The sequence below is a fragment of the Sesamum indicum genome, linkage group LG12, assembly GCF_026168435.1.
Source record: "Sesamum indicum cultivar Baizhima isolate 11 linkage group LG12, ASM2616843v1, whole genome shotgun sequence".
Lineage (NCBI taxonomy): Eukaryota > Viridiplantae > Streptophyta > Magnoliopsida > Lamiales > Pedaliaceae > Sesamum > Sesamum indicum.
This window is the reverse complement of record NC_142668.1, coordinates 18,514,965-18,535,323: the sequence shown is the minus strand read 5'-3', so window position 1 is coordinate 18,535,323 and position 20,359 is coordinate 18,514,965. Positions and strand designations below refer to the sequence as shown.

Genomic DNA, 20,359 nt, shown 5'->3' with positions numbered 1-20,359 from the left:
TTTTTTTATTTAGAAAATGATGAAATATTCATTTTAGGATGAATACAACAACATTTTTTCTGTTGTAAATAATAAATATAAAATAGCCAAGTAATTGAGGAAGTGGACCATGTTATGTTAGAGCCCATTGGAAATGACTAATGAAGATGAGTTTCCTATGCCCGCATACTTCCAGATTCTGTAGGGTCGGAATTGTTGCTGAGGAGACTAATATTATTTATTTGTTAAGAGTAATTATCATTATTACATAAATGCATTTTGTTTTTCGGCGGAAAGGACGTTGAAGTCACATGCGCTCAAAGTCGTGCACTAAGTCAGCATTGGAATGCCAACGCTTCCACCTGATTATTATTTTCATTTTCATGTTATTGTTATTATTATTTTTAATAAAAAAAATCTCATTTTTATATTATTGTTCGGTTCCGATGTCCATAAAACAACAAGTAAAATGTTGCCTTCCACATGCATGAAATTTTTTAACTCATTTTTTTATTACTAGAGATCTTCGTACACTAATAAAATATTGATAAGCCATCAATATTGAAATTGAAATAGGAAGTCGAAGCCTGATTTCAATATGTGAAAATTGAAATAAATAGGTTCAAGGAGGTGCACTGTGCACCCGTTTTACATGTGAAAACAATTACAACATAGTCTCCAGTCAAGTATGGCCTGCTGACTACAAATTCCCAGAGTCACAAAGTTTGACAATCAAACAGGCCTAACCACTTCATGGTGATCCACCAACTGGGGTTTAGTGGGTTACCAAACTTATCATCCCCAGATCGCAACCTTCAAAATACCAATCCTTCAAGCTGTCAGATTGCTCCATATGCCACAAAGAAAAAGACACAAGGCCATCAAATTATTCTCATAATAAAGTAATGACCAATCTTTTATAATATTCGAATCAAGTTGGCAATGGCAAGCCCTTAATATTTTCTAAACTAGAAGTAGAACAAAAACTCAACTGGCTCCGGTTATAAGATATATATTCAGTTGTATTTGGCATATATATACACCTAGTAACCTGAATATACAAAAAGGTCCTGCAATTAAGCCCTGCTTCCTTCAATCTTAACGGAATTATCAACAATGCGCAGTCCATCTTCTGTCGCTATAACTGCAGTGCATCTGCGTGCAGCCGGAGAGATATTAACTTTGATGTCAATTTTCTCAAACCTCAAATGAACAGATGTTCATCCAAGCTGAACAATTATTTCATTAGGATGTGTACTCAAAAGTCTTGGCCTCACCCAAATAAAACAAAACAATGATAGAAAAATGGGAGACAACATGAGCACTTTCCACGCATCCAAGTGTTTTTAACTTTTGAAGAACATATATATAGCATTTTCCCACTGTCTTCATGTCATACTTTTCTGTCCACTACCTAGACGCCAAGAAAAATGGTCAACCTCCTAGTGGAACACCCAAATAAACTTATGAAATCAAATTGTTCGCAATCTTTCACTCACCCAAGTAGTAACTTGGTACTAATACTATCGAAATCAGATAGTGTTTGTCGAAAAGATGAATATAGCAAAGACATGAATAAGCAACCATCAAGAGAAACACCACCAGAAATGGGCATGTCTATAAGAAAAGAAAAAGGGAGGTATAAGGCACTGACGGGATTCTGGAGATGACACCATGCTCAACTACGCCAACCACTTGATCAAGACAATCAGCCACTTCAGCTGCACAAAATCAAACAATTCCACAAACGAAATTGTGAAAACAGGTCAAGCAACATGGGAGATTAAATATTAGGGTGCAGTATAGTACCAAGATTTTGAATCGGAGATGTAAAGATTACATCAAGAACGTTATGCCCCTCTTTAGTGACAAGCGGAAAGTCACCTCCTAATGGACCCGCATACCCAATAGACGCTCTTCTCCAAACCTTGATAGAATTGTAAAAGATAAAGAAAGATTTAGAAGGGACATTCTTTCCATCTTAACCAGTCATCTTGTACATTAATTGTCAGATATTCCTTTCTATTCATCACTAAAACACAGTTTGACACATTGTGACACTCTCAAATTTAAGATCTATAGATAAATTCAGAAAATTGTTAGTTGATAGTCCTTTATCCACAATTTCAGGTAAATTAATACGATACTCACCATGCAAAAGTTTTATCCAAACTTGTGTTACAAAGTTCTACTGCATGGCCCAAGTTTCCGAATGCTACCTGGGTCATAGATCTATTCAACCTATTAAATCCATCCCTACAGGTCTGTTCTAGACTGACAATATTGGAGAACTCTAATATATGGAGTACCTCTGCATCCCCAAGAAACAGGTCGTCTATTTCTTCAGCAGTTTCCAACCAGTTGATCTGAAATATAATTCCAGAGTGTAAGCTTCAATAGAGATGTTTATCAAAGTAAAAAGACTAATCAATAACTTGTATTTGACCTTACAGATTTAATTAGAACTGGAATTGATCCATCTATAACACCTTGATATTGCTTTGCTGTAGCAATGAGGATCAGCTTCCCAGCTGCTCTCAGTATGGTCTGTAAAGCAGAATTAACCAGAGTATCTGAACAAGAAATTGCAATGTGAAAAGGAATTCATGCTCAAATATGATCTTAACCACGTTGGCATATCAAAACCGTGACCCATGAGCACTTAAAATGATATTCACAGATAAAGCTGTACTTGTTTATAACAAACAATCTTACTGAACAGATATGACATAATTCATGAACACTTGAAGATGATTTCAATGAAAGGTGTATTAAGATTGTAACAGTCTAACAGATACGACAATTAGTAGAGTATTTTCTCTTTTCTAACCCCTAAAATGTCATTTTGGGCATGAAAATAAAGATGAATTTTCTGACTGACCTTTTCTTGAATTATTGACTCACCACCCTGCATCTTCTGACGCCCAATGACCGCTGCAAGTGACTCTTCTTCTATAACATCAGCATCATCAAATGCCAAATCAATCTAGAGAGCAAGGTAAGGAATCCTGTCACTTACCATTCAAGCAGATTCCTGCAACACCCACTAGATCTCTTTGCATTTCTAGAAATATTACTATAACATGAATAAAGGCAAGCAGTCAACTATCACATGTCCAGATACATGTTGAAAGATCACATGTCCATTCATGCATCCCAGAAACAGTTTGACCATGTAAAAGTATGTAACCACACACACTTGCTCACTTTAGAACTGTCTCTGTACTGATCCAAAGGGACACCTGCCTTTGCTGCTTCACTTGCACTATCAACAGATCTGCATCACAGTTTCGCTGGTCACTCCTAATGGAAGAATGAAACGAGTATTGTAAGTAATAGAAAGTATACAAAACACATTGAGTTTGGCATACGTAAAAACAGTGCTCAAAGATGAAAGAGCTTAGTCGTCAAAAGTTTTTATTTACAACTTAAAACCAGTTTTTGGATGCTGTCATGGAATAAAGTTTACATGACCAGTGAATTGTTTTTTTCACGGCAAAGACCATTACATACTGCAGTACAAAATACATTCTCCATTACCTCTTTAACTTCCATAATCTTGTAAAATTTGATGATCGGTATATAAACTTTACTGTTTACTTCTAATATTTTCATCCAATACAGCATATGGACACTATGAACCGCTTGAACGACTTCCTTCTATATGCCCTCCAAAAAACAGCTTCAAAATGCACACAAACAAGTTCTTCCACCCCATATTGGCTTTGGCGGTCTAATATAATGCTGAGTTTACATTGTTAAATGAAGGGTAGTGGCCAGAACATAATATAACTATGTTCTTTAAAAATATTTAACTATTTCACACATATCCAGACACTCATTTAATTCAGAGAAGATGAAAAGGCGTGACTTATCCAGGTACAGAAAAATATGATAACCAAAGCTCAGAAAATTATGGTTGCAGGTGCAGTCACTACTAACATCAGTTTCCCGTTACTTCCCGTTCATGCAAGCGACGTCCCCCTCTATGCAAACTCCAATCAGAAGTAGGTGAGAAGGACTTACGTAGGAATGGAAGTAAATTTCAATAATATTAGCATGACAATTGTCCCTGAAAATCCAGTAGTTCCACTTACGTAGGAATGCCAATAATATCTGTAATGGCTCCTGAACGAAGTTGCCGCCCCAAATATTGTATAGCGAAACCAGAAGCACGACCAGACCCCAGCCCTATCACCATTCCACTCTCAACAAATGAATCCACCTTTTAAAACAAAAACCACGTCTCCATCATCCAGCACAAAGTAGTAAAATTAACTTCATCGTTCTTGAGTCATATTCCTTGTTGAACATTAAAAGATTGGTCAGAAATAGTAAAATAAAATCCATTGCCATCATTCTTCAATCTCGAATTATGCGCACGGAAAGATTGGGTAAAGAAAAAGTAAAAGTTAAACACACATGCCTTAAATCTTGATTGTCAAATTCAAAAGCAAACTAAAATCATTATTCTTGAATCGTGATTTTCGAACCCCGAAAGCTTGGGCAAGAGAAAATAAAAATTAAATACAACAGTCTAAATCTTAATTCTCAAAGACAAATTTACAACTAATATCATCATTTTCTTGAATCGAGAACGTTAAAGACTGGGTAAAGCAAGAGAAATTACAGTGTATCTGGCCGCTTGAAGGAGGAGAGTGGAGTCGTCGGGGAGGCTCGAGCGAACAGCCATGTGGAATGCATTGCGCTTCCTACTTTTTCTACTAGACTGAGGGTTCAAACTGAACTTAGAGAAGGGAAGAATTGATGAAGACAGTGATAATGCCATTACATCCAATCTTCACTTTCCTTTCCTTCTATCTATGACTGTTGTGAGCTGTGTTTGGTTTGTTTGTTCTTTCGAATCAAAGAGATAAGGCGGTTAACTTCTCAGGGCCCAATTTATATTTATGGGCCATCCAAATTGTTTACCATAATGGGCCTAAGTCCATAGGCCCACTAAATAAAAAATAGTGGGCCTCAATCATCACAGAAAGAAAAAGGGAAAATTGCAATGTGCTTACTGCTTTGCCTTTACTAAAGAAAAGAAAAATAGCAGAAAAGTGAAGTTGATGATTATGAGTGAGAATGAATGAGGTTCTCCCCTTTAATCCCGCACCCTAAACCCAAAGACATCCAACGTCTCTCTCTCCTTTTCTCTCTCATCAAAGATCAATCGGCTTTCGGTCCGGAGTTGATTCTTGATTGAATTTCATCATCATAATCAACACCTTCTCATGTCACTGTAGGGAGGCATGGAACATCAAATCATTACAAACCCTCCCCTTTTTTTTTTCTTTCAAAAAAATTACGATATAAAAACGCTCATTTTAGTATTGTTTTCGTCCAAACGTATTTAATTTCAGAGTTCTGATCAGATGTAATTTACAACTTTCAAAACTATGAATATCTACCAAATTATCAAGAAATCGTTAATTTGATCACGGACAAATCAATTCAAGTATTATGTACACATTCATGAGTAAAAGTAGGACAAAATACTTGGTATTTGGGTATACTGATGAAGTAATTACTACATACAGACACGAGTATTTATGATTGGCTGTCAATTCTCAATATTTAAACTCAAAGCTTCCGCACTTTACGATTTATTAATAACAATAATAATTAAGTGAATAGAGAGTTGATTGCGTGTTGGTATAATAGTTGGATTCAGATTCAGCAACAGCAGCTTGTCCTGTTATGTATGTATATATGCCCATTTTGATTTGAGTGGGGAGTAAATGAGGGAAGGACGGTGCGATTTTAGGTCAAACAGCTTTAATTGCCCCAATATGCTCTGCTCTAACTATCATTTCTTCATGCTCATCACATCCCCACTATACCTTTACAGGTACCAATCCATTACTCAATACTCAATACCCTCTCTTCACTATTCTCCTATATATATATATATATACTTTAAGGTTTCAACAACCCCATATATATATTCATACATGCACAACATATATTACATGTATACATATAAGAAGGTATACACCAACGAATTATTGGTTCAATGATAAGTAGATTTGATCCTAAAATGAATTTTTTATGATAAATGTGGTTTGAAATTTATACTTATTTGAATTTCTTTTTCTTTGGTTTCCTTCTAACAATAAGATTATTGGTGGTAAAACGCGAAGAAAATAATAATAATAATAATAAAAAGAATAAATAAGTATAGACTTATGAATTATGTGTGGGATGGTCACGGGGTATAGGCAAGTGAGGAGATGTACACAAGTCACAAGGAGCAACTTTTCGGTGAAGTGCCAATTTATCCCCAACAATAAAAACAAAAAAGAATTCGAACGTTGGGGGTGCAAGTGCAAGTGCAATAGCCTACACACCGTCCCCACCCTACAAAGGCCAAACTCATCATTTACTTCTTCAAGAATTCATCTTCTTTGTGGCCCCTTTCCCTTTTTCTCTTTTTCTTCATTCTCTCCCACCACTTCAATGCTGTAAATTTCTTGAAACTGTCTCATTTTAATGCAATCACCACTTTTGTACGAATTAATGAGTATTTGTTAAAAGAATCCAGAGATGTTAGAGTTTGGGAGCATGCACTTCAAATGTTGGAAAATTCTCTCTTCTTGTTCTTGGCCAACCCATAGTTATACATTTGGGTAATTTTCTTTACAATCATGTGTCTCCCACCAGGCAAACGGACAGAGTAAATCCACCAATACAACAGTCAAAAGATGAATAAAACCAAGATGAAAAGTTCCAATTTTTAACCACCCAACCCAACCCCTTTTCAACCCACCCGTTGATACTCTTGTTTACTTTCTCTCTAGTATAAACAAAACGTTCATATGCACACCTCCCGAGAAAGTTTCAGGATCACTTCTTTCTTGCTTGCTTATATATATACATGTGTCTCTATACTGTATTAACGAAGGCCATAAACAATTACATAATAGAAAAAGGGAAGAGAGAGAGAGAGAGAGAGAGAGAGAGCAAGAAGATTTCTTTATTACCAAAAAACAAAGGTCTTAGTGCCTACACTTTCTTGTGTAAACTATTAAGTAAAATATTCAAGAAATGGAGAGTTAAGTTAATGGGGTTATGGAGTTTGTCTTTACAGCTGAGTGTAGTTAGTGGGAGAGGGTTTCTTGCCTTGAGGGTTCTTTTGCCTCTGCTGCACTTAGTTTCTTCTCTTGGAACCTGAAAAAGGGGAAGCTTCTGCTGGAAGGGCAGTAGTGGTGTGGTTGTACTTCTTCAAGAAAGGATTGTACCTCCTTATTGCAAGAAGCTGAAAAAGAGGAAGCTTGTGCTGGAGAACCATTCTTACCCGTATGGGTGGTTGTACTTCTTGAAGAAAGCTTTTTACATTCAAGGAAGGCTTTTCTTTGTCTTCTCTGTTGGGAATTCTTGGAAAAGATATTTCTTTTCTTGCAACCCAAATGGAGGGCAGGTGGGGTGTTGGATTAATAGGGGTAATGCTGTTTTTGGGAATGCTTGTGGGCTGCATTTATGCTCAGGACAATGCAGATACAATTACTGCTGTGTATATTGTGATTCTGAAACAAGCCCCCACTTCTCATTACTATGGTGAGCTTAGAGTTAAGCATGGTCACCATATTAAACACAATGGTTCTCAGAGGAGTAGACTGGATACAGCAAGGTTAGATGCTTACTAATACCCGCTTTTGGAATTGACTAACTACTGTTTTCAGGATAATGGCAAGTGCGAGTTGTTTCTAAAATCAGGATTGGCATCCATTTTTTCGTTTTATGTTGCCTGTATGGATTACCTACTTGTGGATAATTGGGTTCTGTTTTAGTATACTGAGAACTCTTGATTTTGTCGTTGAGGTTGAACCAATATCTTTTATTTCTGCTGCTCTTTGAACGTTGAAACAGATGGAGTTTTTTTTTTTTTTTTTTTCTGGTGGAAAAAAGATGAAAATTAAGTTATCCATGTGCTAAAAATTCTTGTCTGACTGTTAAGTTTACTCTAGTAAGTTAGCAACTGGCAAGAGAATTTGGATTTGGGCTTAGTTTCTGGGACTGAAATTTGGATTGTGCTGTTGAGTATGGATACTATATTTGGCTGCATATTATATGCTTTTCCAGTTATCATCTACAATTTATGTTTTTGGTATTCAGGGTTCTAGATTTTCCTCTGTTACCGTTCCTTTTTATTGCCACTGTTCTTGTTAATTAATTATAATCATCAACCATGGTAGTTAATGCATTTCCCAATTTGCTGAAATCAGGAATACATCAAGGACAGGTGGGCACCATGGGTCATACATAGACCGTGTACATGATTCTCTGTTGAGAAAAGCATTAAGGGGTGAGAAGTATCTTAAGCTATACAGCTACCGCTATCTGATCAACGGATTTGCTGTGCTGGTCACTCCACAGCAGGTTAGTCGTCAAAAAATCGTAGTTGTATAAGTGTTACTACCCAATAACTCCAACAGTATCCATGTTATGTGATTTTGCATGTTATTTGGAGCACTATCTACTCTCCATCGGTTTTTTTTGTTCCTATCTTTTGTCTTCACAATATACAATTTTGATTTTGAAGGCTGACAAGCTCTCAAGGAGAAGAGAGGTATCAAATGTGGTCTTGGATTTCTCAGTCAGAACTGCTACTACTCACACACCACAGTTTCTTGGTCTACCTCAAGGAGCATGGGCCCAAGAGGGTGGATTTGAAACTGCCGGTGAAGGGGTTGTGATTGGATTCATTGACACTGGAATTGATCCCACACATCCAAGCTTCTCTGATGATACACCTGGAAAACCATATCCAGTTCCAGAGCATTTTTCTGGAATTTGTGAAGTTACACGAGATTTTCCTTCTGGATCCTGCAACAGAAAGCTGATAGGAGCTCGCCATTTTGCAGCCTCTGCCATTACCAGAGGGATATTTAATGCCACCCAGGACTATGCGTCACCCTATGATGCTGATGGCCATGGGACGTAAGTGTTTCCCTCTAAATGAAAACTTGGCAATAGAATTCACGTGAAGTATTATATAATTATAGTGGCTTGTTCAAGATGATGATGTCCCTGGAAGGTGTTTTTTTTTGCTCACACATGCACACGCTCAATGGATTTTGACCCAACACCTCAATTATGAAACATTGGATTCTCAACCATTGGGGGGACTCGTGTCCCTGGAAGGTTATTGAGCTTTTATTCATACACATTAGCATGTATGAGTTTTGACTAGCATTTACATGATGTGTAACTTCCTTCAGGCACACAGCTGCTATTGCAGCAGGAAACCATGGGATTGCAGTTGTAGTAGCTGGGCATCACTTTGGAAATGCTAGCGGAATGGCTCCTCGTTCACAGTAAGGAATTTCAATTAACTTTATGTTTGCTTCCTCTCCTGAATGTTATCACTGTTCTCTTTTGAATCACATGATTTACATGGTTCTGCAATAATGTTTTGTGCATAAATAGCTCATTCATCTCTAAATCACTGTTTGTCTTTCATTCTTTGCATGCTGAGTTATGCATTAACCAACTTCCAATATCCTACAGCATTGCTGTTTATAAGGCATTATACAAGAGCTTTGGAGGCTTTGCTGCAGATGTGGTTGCTGCCATAGATCAGGTATGCTTGGCGAATTTGCATAGTGTTTTGATTATCGATTGAATTATCTTCTCTGCCCAATTGCTTCAGCTCCTTCATGTTCAGCCAATATCTAGTTCTCTTTCATCAAATTTTGAATTATTTTGGCTGTGATATTTTTCATGCAAAATAAAATAAAACAATTTGGCTTGTGGTATGTAGTGCAAGTTTTTGTTTTTCGTTTCCTGTTCCTCCTAACAGTATCATCTTAACATCGATGCTACAGCGGCTTGTATGGTTCAAACATGTTGATTATCTGATGTTTTGTTTTTGTAGGCTGCACAGGATGGAGTGGATATAATAAGCTTGTCGATAACTCCAAACCGGCGGCCCCCTGGCATTGCCACTTTCTTTAATCCTATAGACATGGCTCTATTATCAGCTGTCAAGGCTGGTATTTTTGCAGTACAGGCAGCAGGAAATACTGGGCCATCGCCTAAGAGCATCTCTTCCTTTAGTCCATGGATCTTCAGTGTTGGCGCTGCAGCCCATGATAGGATCTATAGTAACTCCATAGTCCTGGGCAATAACATCACAATTCAAGGAGTTGGACTTGCTCGTAAGTTTGAACTATTCTTTCAAATGAGAACTACGGTCTACTGGCTTTTGAAATCTCTCTTTTTTTATTGCTATCAAGTTATTCTTCAAATTGTTTTGTCCAGCTGGAACCGACACAGATGCCATGTACACTTTGGTTTCTGCTATCCATGCTTTGAATGACACAACAGCTGCAAATGATATGTATGTTAGTGAATGCCAAGATGCCAGCAATTTTAACCAGGATGTTGTCCGAGGGAATCTCTTGATATGCAGCTACTCTATCCGTTTTGTACTTGGACTCTCCACTATCAAACAGGCCTTAGAAACTGCAAAAAATCTCAGTGCTGCTGGTGTTGTGTTCTACATGGATCCTTACGTTATCGGTTTCCAGCTCAACCCGGTTCCAATGAGAATTCCTGGCATTATAATTCCATCCCCTGATGATTCCAAAGTGAGTATGCTTCTTTGTTATTTTTAGTGATTTGTATGAAGTTCTAGTTATCTTTAGGGGTAATGCAAATATGATCTGACAAATTTTGACTAAGATGTCATATGCATGCATGAAAGAGAAGCGAAAATCTATGTGTATCAGCAACTTGAATGGTCGCCTGCGACACAGCTGTGGTTTTAATTTGACCATCATATTATTTTGCAGGTCTTGCTTCAGTACTACAATTCTTCTTTGGGTAGAGATGGAACTACAAAGAAAATTGTTAAATTTGGGGGAGTTGCATCTATTTCTGGAGGGATAAAAGCAAATTTCAGCCGTGCTGCCCCGAAGATTATGTATTACTCTGCCAGAGGACCAGATCCAGAAGACAGTTCCCTTGACGATGCTGACATACTGAAACCAAATATTGTTGCTCCTGGAAATTACATATGGTCTGCTTGGAGTTGCCGTGGTACCGACTCAGTTGAATTTGAAGGTATTTGTCCGTGTAGACAAGAATAGTTTTCATATTGCGAATTACCTTAAAACAAACATTAGCATTGGACTTGACAATGACGATTTACAGGTGAGAGCTTTGCAATGATGTCTGGAACAAGCATGGCAGCTCCTCATGTTGCCGGACTTGCCGCCTTAATTAAGCAGAAATTTCCCTTTTTCACTCCTGCAGCCATTGGATCTGCACTTTCGACAACAGCTTCTCTTAGTGACAGAAACGGGGGGCCTATCATGGCACAACGTGCTTATGCTAACCCTGATTTGAACCAATCTCCTGCCACGCCCTTTGATATGGGGAGCGGATTTGTTAATGCAACTGCAGCATTAGACCCTGGCCTTATTTTTGATTCAAGTAAGTCATTCTGCTTTTACATTTACTTCCTCTAGTAATAGTTAGACAATCCAATGGCCCGCATGAACATACATGATTGATGCTTCTGCAGGTTACGATGATTACATGTCGTTCTTGTGTGGCATAAATGGGTCGTCCCCTGTAGTCCTGAACTACACGGGTCAAAGCTGCGGGGTTTCTACCATGAATGCCACTGACCTCAATCTGCCTTCCATCACAATTTCGAAGCTGAATCAGTCTGCCATTGTCCAACGGACGGTAACTAATATTGGCAGCAACGAGACGTATAGCGTTGGTTGGAGCGCTCCATATGGGGCTTCGGTGAAGGTGACACCAACTCACTTTTCTATTGCAAGTGGGGAGAAACAAGTCTTAAGTGTATTGTTTAACACGACTATGAACAGCACGGTTGCAAGCTTCGGAAGAATTGGATTGTTTGGTACTAAGGGTCACATAATCAACATTCCTGTGTCTGTTATCGTCAAAGTCTCATACAATACTACTGGTGGCTGATGCGATTCAATACTGATATTGATTTCATGTAATTTTTTTATGAACATCTGATTTTTTGATTGGTTACTTTGTAAATGATTTGATATGTAGATAACTAGTTGCTTGGCAATGTTGATGATGTTTCATTTTCCCATTGTCGAGTGTGTTTTTGTTCTAGTTTTTCATTGCTGATGGTAATCCGCAGGTGACAGTTCGTTATAGGTTTCCATCTGTTTATCTTGCTCTTGCTATTGAGTGAGTGTAAACTTCCATAAACAAAGAGTACTACCAAGCTATTTACCTCCTCTGTCAACCCACAAGTATACTAACAAACAGAGATTTCATGATAACTTGTGCATTTCGAAAATATAAATTGGTAGCTCGGCATAAAACAGAACACAACTCTTTTTCCATTCAATAAGAGATACAAGACAGCACCAAACACAATTGTGCTCAAGACAATAGAATCTGGAAATATTCACACACAAGTAATGAAGTTACAGTGATATGATTGGAGGAAATTTAATTTCAGTTCAAAGCTTTCTGATTTATTGGCATCACTGTGGGAGATTAAGTAAGATCATCTTCGTCCAATGGATCTTCTTGTTGTTCTGTTGCACCCCTCTTGAATGCAGTGACATCCCCGGTAGGCAACTTCCTTGCAAGCTTGATTATCTGCAAAAGCTTCCTTTTTAGTGATTTATTTTTCTAGAGTTAGCATGGGCTATTAAATATATGAGAAAAAAGTAGATGAAAAACAAAGGAGAAACAAGAAAATATATTCTTATCAGCTCTCGTTGTCTCGGTTCAAATTGAAGCCAAATCGGAGTCTAAAATGGATTGAAGTGACATTTAACTCAGGTCGAACCTCCAGGAACTAAGCAGCTACTAATGATAACCAAGAAGAGAAAATTTTAAGCTCAATGTCCATGATTATGATCATACTTTAGACTACAAAACACAATTTTAATTTTTTTTGTCGGATATTCTTCGCAATTTTTTGTCATAATTCTAATGTCATCTATCTGTTTTTGGACTTTAAGTTATACTCTCCTATTTCTTTATATGTCTATATACATGTATTAATCATTAATCATTACCACACCAAATAAGCAAAAGAAAGGACTAGGAGCTTGATACTTGGGTAAATGCAATAAAAGATTTACCGTGTGGTCGAGACTGGAAATAATACTTGACTGAGCAGCACGCTTGATTTCCTCAACATCACCGTCAGTATATGCAGAAAGAAGTCTAGTAGCAGCACGATTTTGATCACTGTTCAAGAAAGCTTCAACCCTGCCAAAGAAGCAGTGAATAAAAAATTGGTAGTGGCGTTGGAACGAATACCAGGAGAAATTACCTAAAATAACTATCATGAAAAAAAGAATGTAAGTACTATAAGACCACTCGAGAATGAGATAAACACAAGGCGCTCAAAAATTTGTTATTCAGCCATTGCATATATATTCTATACAAGCACAAAGGAAAAGCAACCATAAAGTTTGAGAAATCTGGGAGCTCAACTTACTGGCAACAATCATTGTAACATTTCTCTGCCTGCTGGAAGTCATGCGCATAAAGATACACAATAATTGCGCTAAGATAAGCCTACAAGCAGAACAGTTCATATTAGTATAAAAAAGAACTTCAGATTAATTTCTGCTTGCTGCCAAAATTGTGGTTCCGAAGGGATAGTTGGTATCTGCTAATATTACTAATATCTAAACCCAATGTTGAGAATTGCACATGAAGGCAATATGAACTACTGATTGGCACAGCATGTGCCTTGAGGTAATATTAAGATTTCGACAAGGGAGAATATCGGGATTATAAAAGTTCAACCTGCCCTATTTTGCCACTCTAAGTCCCCAGTCCTCCACTCAAGCTTTTAAAGAATAGATGAAAAAGAGGTTACTGCTTAGCCACCACATGAAACCAACTCTAAGGTTGTAACTCTAACTAAGGCGCAAGAACTCGATGCATGCAACATGGGGGAAGAGCAGATCGGAGGTTATAAGTGATTTAATCAGGTTCCATGGAGTTGAAGTAATTTCTTAATTTCTTTTGGCCCCGGACCACCAACATCAGATTTCTTCTCTGGTAACAAGAATTATCTACTTTTTCAAATTTGATGAAGGGAACCGAATAAATATACAGTGGAAAGTTTCCACACCTTGCACTGGCTATGAGTAGCATTGCACTTGTCAGCTGCTAAGGCCCACCTCAAAAGAAAAGTTGCAGCATCTGTATACCTGTTGGCAGTGAAAACAGAAAGATAGGATTTATAATCTAAGAAAAGTAACTCTTGTGCCGAAAATAAAAAATCTATCCATTTTGCCTCGGACACTTATACAGAATGGACATGCAAAAACAGGATACCAATTTCACTATATAGATTACCAGCATGATATTATACTAAAATCGAACAGCTTTGCAGCAGGATGACTACTTCAAGAATCTGCGATCAGATCTTAATGGCCAAATTTGACAACTCTGAGAATCTCATGAACAGTATATACGATATAAAATTGTAGTTCAGAAGAACTTAAGTGGTGAGTAGCAAAAAGCATAAAGAACACATTAGATCATGAGTGAAAACAAGTTATTGCAGACCCAACATAGAGCAGAAGATAATCAAAAGTAGAGAAGTTAGTTGAAGTCCATTCTTCTAATCCGAAGTTCAATAACTACTCTAATTTGGACAAATATCTACCAGAAATTATAACTGGCCTGCAATTTTTTATTCAGCATACGGATTCATATAAAAGAGGCAGCACAACATGAAACATTATTGCAGAAAACAAGCAAATATTTTTATGCAGTTTTAACAACTCAGAAACACTATAGCATTTCTCATTTGTATACTTAATTAAGACGAAGGAGTGGGACGTGCTTACTTCTCAAGCTTCACATAAACACTTGTAGCAGCACGATACAGATCAAAGGCCATTTGTTCCTTTCCATCGTCTTCAAGAACAGCACAAGCATCAGTGTAAAGCTGAATAGCTTCATCAGGCAAGGCATCTTCTAAAGCACTTTAAGAAAAAAATCAATACTTCTATCAATCAATCAGATAGATGATTGAGCTAATACTAAGATAATCCAATGAAATAATGAAAAATAAATAATCAAAAAGAGACCTGGTACAAAAGTTTACTTCTATTCTCATATGCTTAAAGATCAAACAGGTGCATTATGTATATCTCAAACATCAGGCACCCATAAAATATATTACTTAAATTGATCCGTTGGTCTGCAATCTTTACCAGTCACTAGACAGGGTGGTGCCACATCTTCATCCTTAAAAATGTCGCAGACATAATTAGGAAGTCCTTTTACCAACAAATTAGCATCAATCTTGAACAATAAAGCGTCTTTGCAATAAGGAACTCCTAAAACCATATTAGAATGAAACTTGAACAAGAAAAAGATCAGCTCATACCGAGCACCCTTTGCAAGCGCATCTGATGCAGGCTGTGCGCGCCCACACTGAATGTACAACTCAGATGCACGTCTATAGAAGTCAGACACTTCGTTCCAATTGCCCACTTCCTTTGCTAGAGCTGCCGCAGACTCCATATGTTTTGCAGCATCCCAAGGGCTGATTCACTCGTCAAGGTCGCCTTAATTGTTATTTGTCTAAACATAATGGTCATATCCATTTAATTGAATCATATTGTGCATCAGTGGAAAATTCAAATAAATCGGGATACGAAGAGAGCATCTCTTGTCCCTTAGAAGCTTTTTCAAATGCTTCCTTTGCTTTGTCATGTTTTCTTGCAAGCCTGTACGCAATTGCTGCCAGAGAAGAACCGAATTCAATCAGAACGAAATTTTAAGAAAAAATAAAACTATTTCAAATATGTTTCCCAAGGTAAATGTTTATAAACCACAAACTTCAAATTAAAAGAATTGAAAAAAAAAAAAAAAAGGAGGGTAATCTCACCCGCCTGCTCATACAAACTTGTCGCATTCTTCCAATCAGCGTTCCATCTCGTCATACTAAGTTTTGTCCTGCAGAATTAAATCTTTTTTTTTTCAAATAGATGCTGATTTCAGATATTACATAAAAAATATAAAGAAAATGAAGAAAAAGACATAAGAAGGGTAAAGGAAGAATCTCACAGTTTATCAGCTTTAGCGATCAACTTGTCGGGATCGGAAGTAGCCATGGCCGATCGAGATATGGAGTACCGGAGTCACCTCTGTGTCAAACTTGCGGATTTTTTATGCTATATATATTTCGTTCTCCTTTAACTTTCGAATCTGGGTTGCGTACGGCCACTACGTCTCCAATTTTTTCCAATTCCAACTGAAATCGTGTAGTTGCGATAATGCCCTCTAATAAAATGCGAGCTTAATAAGGAATCCACTTTCCTGTTGGGTGGCAGATGAGTCCGACGGACTCGTGAGCGGCTCGGCTAAAGCCCAACTAGTATTCGAGCTCGAGTTCCTTGATAAGTCGAATTCGAGCCATTATATTCATATTTGAAAGCTTGCAAGTATTTTCCTTTTCCTTTTTCCTATTTTTTTATTTTTAAATATTTTTGTATATTTAACTATGTATAATATAGTATATCAAATCAATAAACAAAATATTCATAATATATTCAAGAAACATCTCATATTGTAATTTTATATCCTCATAAAAGTATAATATTTCAACATCTATCTAAAAATTATCACAATCAATAATTCAGTATTTTTTATTTATTTTCATGTTAATGATTATTTAATATATATAATATATTTAATTTTATTATTAATTTATAAGTTTCTAACAATTCAAATTATTTTATAATTAATTATTAATATATATTTTATTTTATGTTAATTATTGATCTTTTAAAAATTTAATAGTTGGGGAATATTAGGAATATATATTTTATTAGATGCAAAATAATTTGTGAGGGTCAATCTAACATAATTAATAAATATTCTAAATACAATTATTATTTGAACTTTTGTTTTACTTGTTAATAAAAATATTTTTTTTTTGGGAACAAATTCGAATTGCAGTCTCTGTTTCAAATTGTGTAATGAATCAGAACTCAGTGCTGGAAATTTTAATATGTGGTTCTTATCCTCGACTCCTGTTTTCCACGGATGTTCAGTAGACATCAGATTTTTTGGTCTGGTTCTGAGTAATGAATCTGGACTCAGTATGTGCAAATTTATTGGCTTGAGGTTTCTCTTCTGACTATTTCATTAATATGATATTTTCTATTTATTTCTAGGATTCCACTAGTGCCATTATGGCTACAAAGATGTCTATGATCTTGAGAATGTGGTTGCTGGTTATGCAAAAGCTAGAATTCCTTTGGAAGTTATGTGGAAAGATATTGATCACATGGATGGTTACAAAGATTTCACTCTTGACCCCATCAATTTTCCACCGGAAAAGATGAACAAGTTTGTTGATACACTTCATCAATGCATTTTAGCAACATCACAGAGTATAACATTCACAATCTCTATGGATTTTTGGAATCCAGAGCTACTAATGCTGCTTTAGCTAATAGAGTAGGTCTACTTTTGTGGGTTCCGGCAAGTACACAGCACATTGGACTGGAGACAATGCTGCTACCTGGAGTGACTTGGCATACACAATTCCGGGCATCTTAAATTTTGGTATTCCAATGGTTGGAGCAGATATATGTGGCTTTCAGGAAACACGGACGAAGAACTTTGCAGGCGCTGGCTTCAGGTATATACATGCCACAGAAGTGAATTCATAAGTTTATGGTTAGTATCTTGTCATGTTAATAAGAAGGTTATCCTTTAAGATCTCATGAATCGATTTTGCCTATGATAAATCAAGTTCTCTACCTTGCCCTCTCCCTGGAATATTTTCAAAGTAAAAGAATTGGAAATGAGTTACCAATATTAATCTGCTCTTGTTCCACTTACATGACATTGATATTAACAGTTTAAACTGTAGTTAGGGGCATTTTATCCATTTGCTAGAGAGCATTCTGACAAGGGGACCAGCCATCAGGAGCTGTATATCTGGATTCAGTCGCTGCAACGGCTAGGAAAGTTTTAGGACTTTGTGACAGGCTCTTGCCATACTTGTACACATTAATGTATGAGGCACACTCCAAAGGGATGCCTTGCACGGCCAATTTTCTTCTCGTTTCCTGAGGATACAAAAACTCATGAGATTAGCTCGCAGTTCCTACTTGGCAAGGGAGTGATGGTGTCACCTGTACAGGAGTCTGGAGCAGTTTCTGTCGATGCATATTTTCCTGCAGGAAACTGGTTTGATCTCTTTGACTATTCACGCTTTGTGAGTCTAAAACAAGGGTGTCAAGCTCAATGCACCTCCTGATCACATTAACGTCCACATTCATGAAGGAAATTATTAGCTATGCAGGGAGAAGCACTGACAACACAAGCAGCACGGAAGACACCTTGTGAATTGTTCATTGCACTCAGCGGCAGAGGGAATAGCTCTGGAGAAGTTTTCTTGGATGATGGGGAGGATGTAGAAATGGGAGGTGAAGAAGGAAGATGGGAGTATCGGAATTTGTAAGAGTGGTCTGGTAGGAAATAAACTGATTCTTCAGTCTGAGATTTTGAGTGAAGAATTTGCTGTGAGTCAGAACTGGATCACCGATAAAGTGACGATTCTTGGATTGGGGCAGGACTTGAACAAGATAAAAGGATGTGAATTAGTTACTGTAATGAGGACGGACAATGGAAACTTGGCCATAAAAGTTGATGAAAACCACAATGGATTCGTTGCCTTGGAGGTGTCTGTGCTATCAGTGCTCATAAGGAAAGAATACACAAACGCAATTACACCCGATCAGAAAACTAGAGAAAAACAGGCAAAGAAACTCAGAACTGGCTGGATAATAATGTAAAGACCAATATTGTTCACAACACTTGTGCTAAGTTTCTGTCTTTTAGGCAATAAAAAGATGATGGAGTAGCGTTCCTCTCTATCTTTTGAATGGCATGGACTGGAGCTCAGCCATCATGTACTGCTTGTCAATTCAGTCGAGCAACTTGAGCTTTGATAAGTTAAACGCGATCACACTTGGCATGTATCTCTCTGACACTTCCATCCAATTCCTTATTAGGTTAGCGACGTTGTCATTCTTTTGTTTGACGACGTGTCTGCCTGTGTAAATTCTAGCTAAGTCCATTTTCAATATGGCTTTCATTCTTCTTATGACTACTTACCTTATTGTAGTTTCAACACTCAATGAATTGAAGTAGAGTCGAAGCTTTGTTCATCAAATCCTTGGGTGGAATATTAACCCATCTACTCCTAATAATCTCTAATGATAGAAAAGTCGCTTTATTAGAAGTAGGAGAAGATTCAAAAACCTTATAAAGCCAGAAAGATAAGTTAAAATCAATACCACTATATATGCTATAAAGCAATTGATGTACTATTGTTTTACATTCCCACTAATCAGATGAAAAAATTCTTGCTCGAACTTGGTTCGATCGAACCAATCAATTATAAAGTAAATATGATTGATCAAGTTCTCTAAATTATACAAACTTATCATATGATTGATTTAGGTTTCATTGAGTCGAGTTCGAGCAAAAATTTTCTCTAATTAAATAATAAAATATTAAAAATGATAAGTAAAACATTAGCTTGCTGAATATGGGTCCATCATTTGAGTCCACGTCTTTCCTTTTACCCCCTTAGGCCAAGGAATTTTAGAATTGCACAAGAATCCAAGCTACCCACAGATTATCAATCGAATTGTCAAGGAAAACGAGCTTTTCATAAAAAAATAAATAAAGCCAAAAAAATAGTGGCCGTCCATCTGGAAATGGTAGCTCCAATTGCAAGCTGGATGCTTTTTCATGCATCATTTATATTATCAAAGGAATGCTCAAATCATTGCCCATTTCAAAAGTGACATAATACAACTAAAGAAAACCAATCCCGCAACTTAAACAATTTTTTTAATCTTAAATTTACATGAATAGAATATCTTCCATAAAAATAAAATAAAATAAATAAAAGTCAATATATATATACGAACATAAAAATAGAAGCGAACCAAAAAAAAAAAAAAAAGCTGAAGTGTTTATGGAAAAAAAATTAATATTGATAACATTACTAATAAATTATAAAAGTTGGTGAAATGAAACTTAGAATTTTGGCTAAATTTAAGTAGTTCATAAATACAAGTTGTAATTTTAAAATATTTTTCAATTTATTTTTAACAGAAACTGATAAACATCTAAAATTAAACTATTGAAAAGACCCTGGAATCTCGTAAAGCCAAACCCACTTATAAGTTGTAATTAAAAAATAATAAGCTAACGATTAGAGATTAATCACCGAAAAGATTTTTGTTATTAAAAATTAAAATATTTTAGTTTAATTAGTCCACTAAATATCTGACAACTGAAACAGTTACTATTATGATTAAGATGCTAATCACCTTTACCGTCACTATCAGACCACCTC

General features: G+C 36.6%; 3 protein-coding genes and 1 pseudogene across 9 annotated transcripts; 2 read left to right on the top strand and 2 right to left on the bottom strand.

The window, feature by feature from the left end:
• Nucleotides 1-567: 567 nt before the first annotated feature.
• On the bottom strand, nt 568-4,846 carry LOC105175833 (NagB/RpiA/CoA transferase-like superfamily protein). Of its 6 annotated transcripts, none has more exons than XR_016063341.1 (11): nt 4,610-4,846; nt 4,077-4,204; nt 3,187-3,256; nt 2,861-2,965; nt 2,431-2,526; nt 2,289-2,345; nt 2,131-2,198; nt 1,789-1,906; nt 1,634-1,700; nt 1,031-1,134; nt 568-815 (listed from the first exon to the last, which is right to left on the bottom strand). XR_016063341.1 is itself a non-coding variant. In XM_088876656.1 (9 exons), exons 1-9 carry the CDS (start codon nt 4,766-4,768, stop codon nt 1,056-1,058), a joined length of 879 nt encoding a protein of 292 aa, XP_088732782.1. In that variant the 5' UTR covers nt 4,769-4,842; the 3' UTR covers nt 568-1,055. The 6 variants fall into 6 exon arrangements, 2 of the variants coding, with proteins under 2 accessions (XP_088732782.1, XP_088732783.1); XR_016063339.1 differs by lacking the exon at nt 2,131-2,198 and adding an exon at nt 1,257-1,389 and having other exon boundaries at nt 4,610-4,844; XR_016063340.1 differs by lacking the exon at nt 2,131-2,198 and adding an exon at nt 1,257-1,393 and having other exon boundaries at nt 568-1,134; nt 4,610-4,844.
• Nucleotides 4,847-6,776: 1,930 nt separating this feature from the next.
• On the top strand, nt 6,777-12,067 carry LOC105175832 (subtilisin-like protease SBT2.2). Its single transcript, XM_011098433.3, has 10 exons — nt 6,777-7,612; nt 8,208-8,361; nt 8,525-8,922; nt 9,204-9,299; nt 9,493-9,565; nt 9,860-10,142; nt 10,246-10,574; nt 10,779-11,049; nt 11,140-11,421; nt 11,513-12,067. The coding sequence occupies exons 1-10, from the start codon at nt 7,392-7,394 to the stop codon at nt 11,932-11,934; spliced, it is 2,529 nt and encodes an 842-aa protein (XP_011096735.1). The 5' UTR covers nt 6,777-7,391; the 3' UTR covers nt 11,935-12,067.
• Nucleotides 12,068-12,300: 233 nt separating this feature from the next.
• GSNAP (gamma-soluble NSF attachment protein) lies at nt 12,301-16,242 on the bottom strand. 2 transcript variants are annotated; one of them, XM_011098431.3, is made up of 9 exons: nt 16,039-16,242; nt 15,860-15,927; nt 15,627-15,711; nt 15,356-15,514; nt 14,811-14,948; nt 14,087-14,165; nt 13,442-13,521; nt 13,080-13,209; nt 12,301-12,588 (listed from the first exon to the last, which is right to left on the bottom strand). In XM_011098431.3, the coding sequence occupies exons 1-9, from the start codon at nt 16,083-16,085 to the stop codon at nt 12,484-12,486; spliced, it is 891 nt and encodes a 296-aa protein (XP_011096733.1). In that variant the 5' UTR covers nt 16,086-16,242; the 3' UTR covers nt 12,301-12,483. The 2 variants fall into 2 exon arrangements, with proteins under 2 accessions (XP_011096733.1, XP_011096734.1); XM_011098432.3 differs by having other exon boundaries at nt 15,860-15,941; nt 16,039-16,195.
• Nucleotides 16,243-16,984: 742 nt separating this feature from the next.
• On the top strand, nt 16,985-18,782 carry LOC105175943 (alpha-glucosidase-like; annotated as a pseudogene).
• The last annotated feature ends 1,577 nt before the right edge of the window (nt 18,783-20,359 follow it).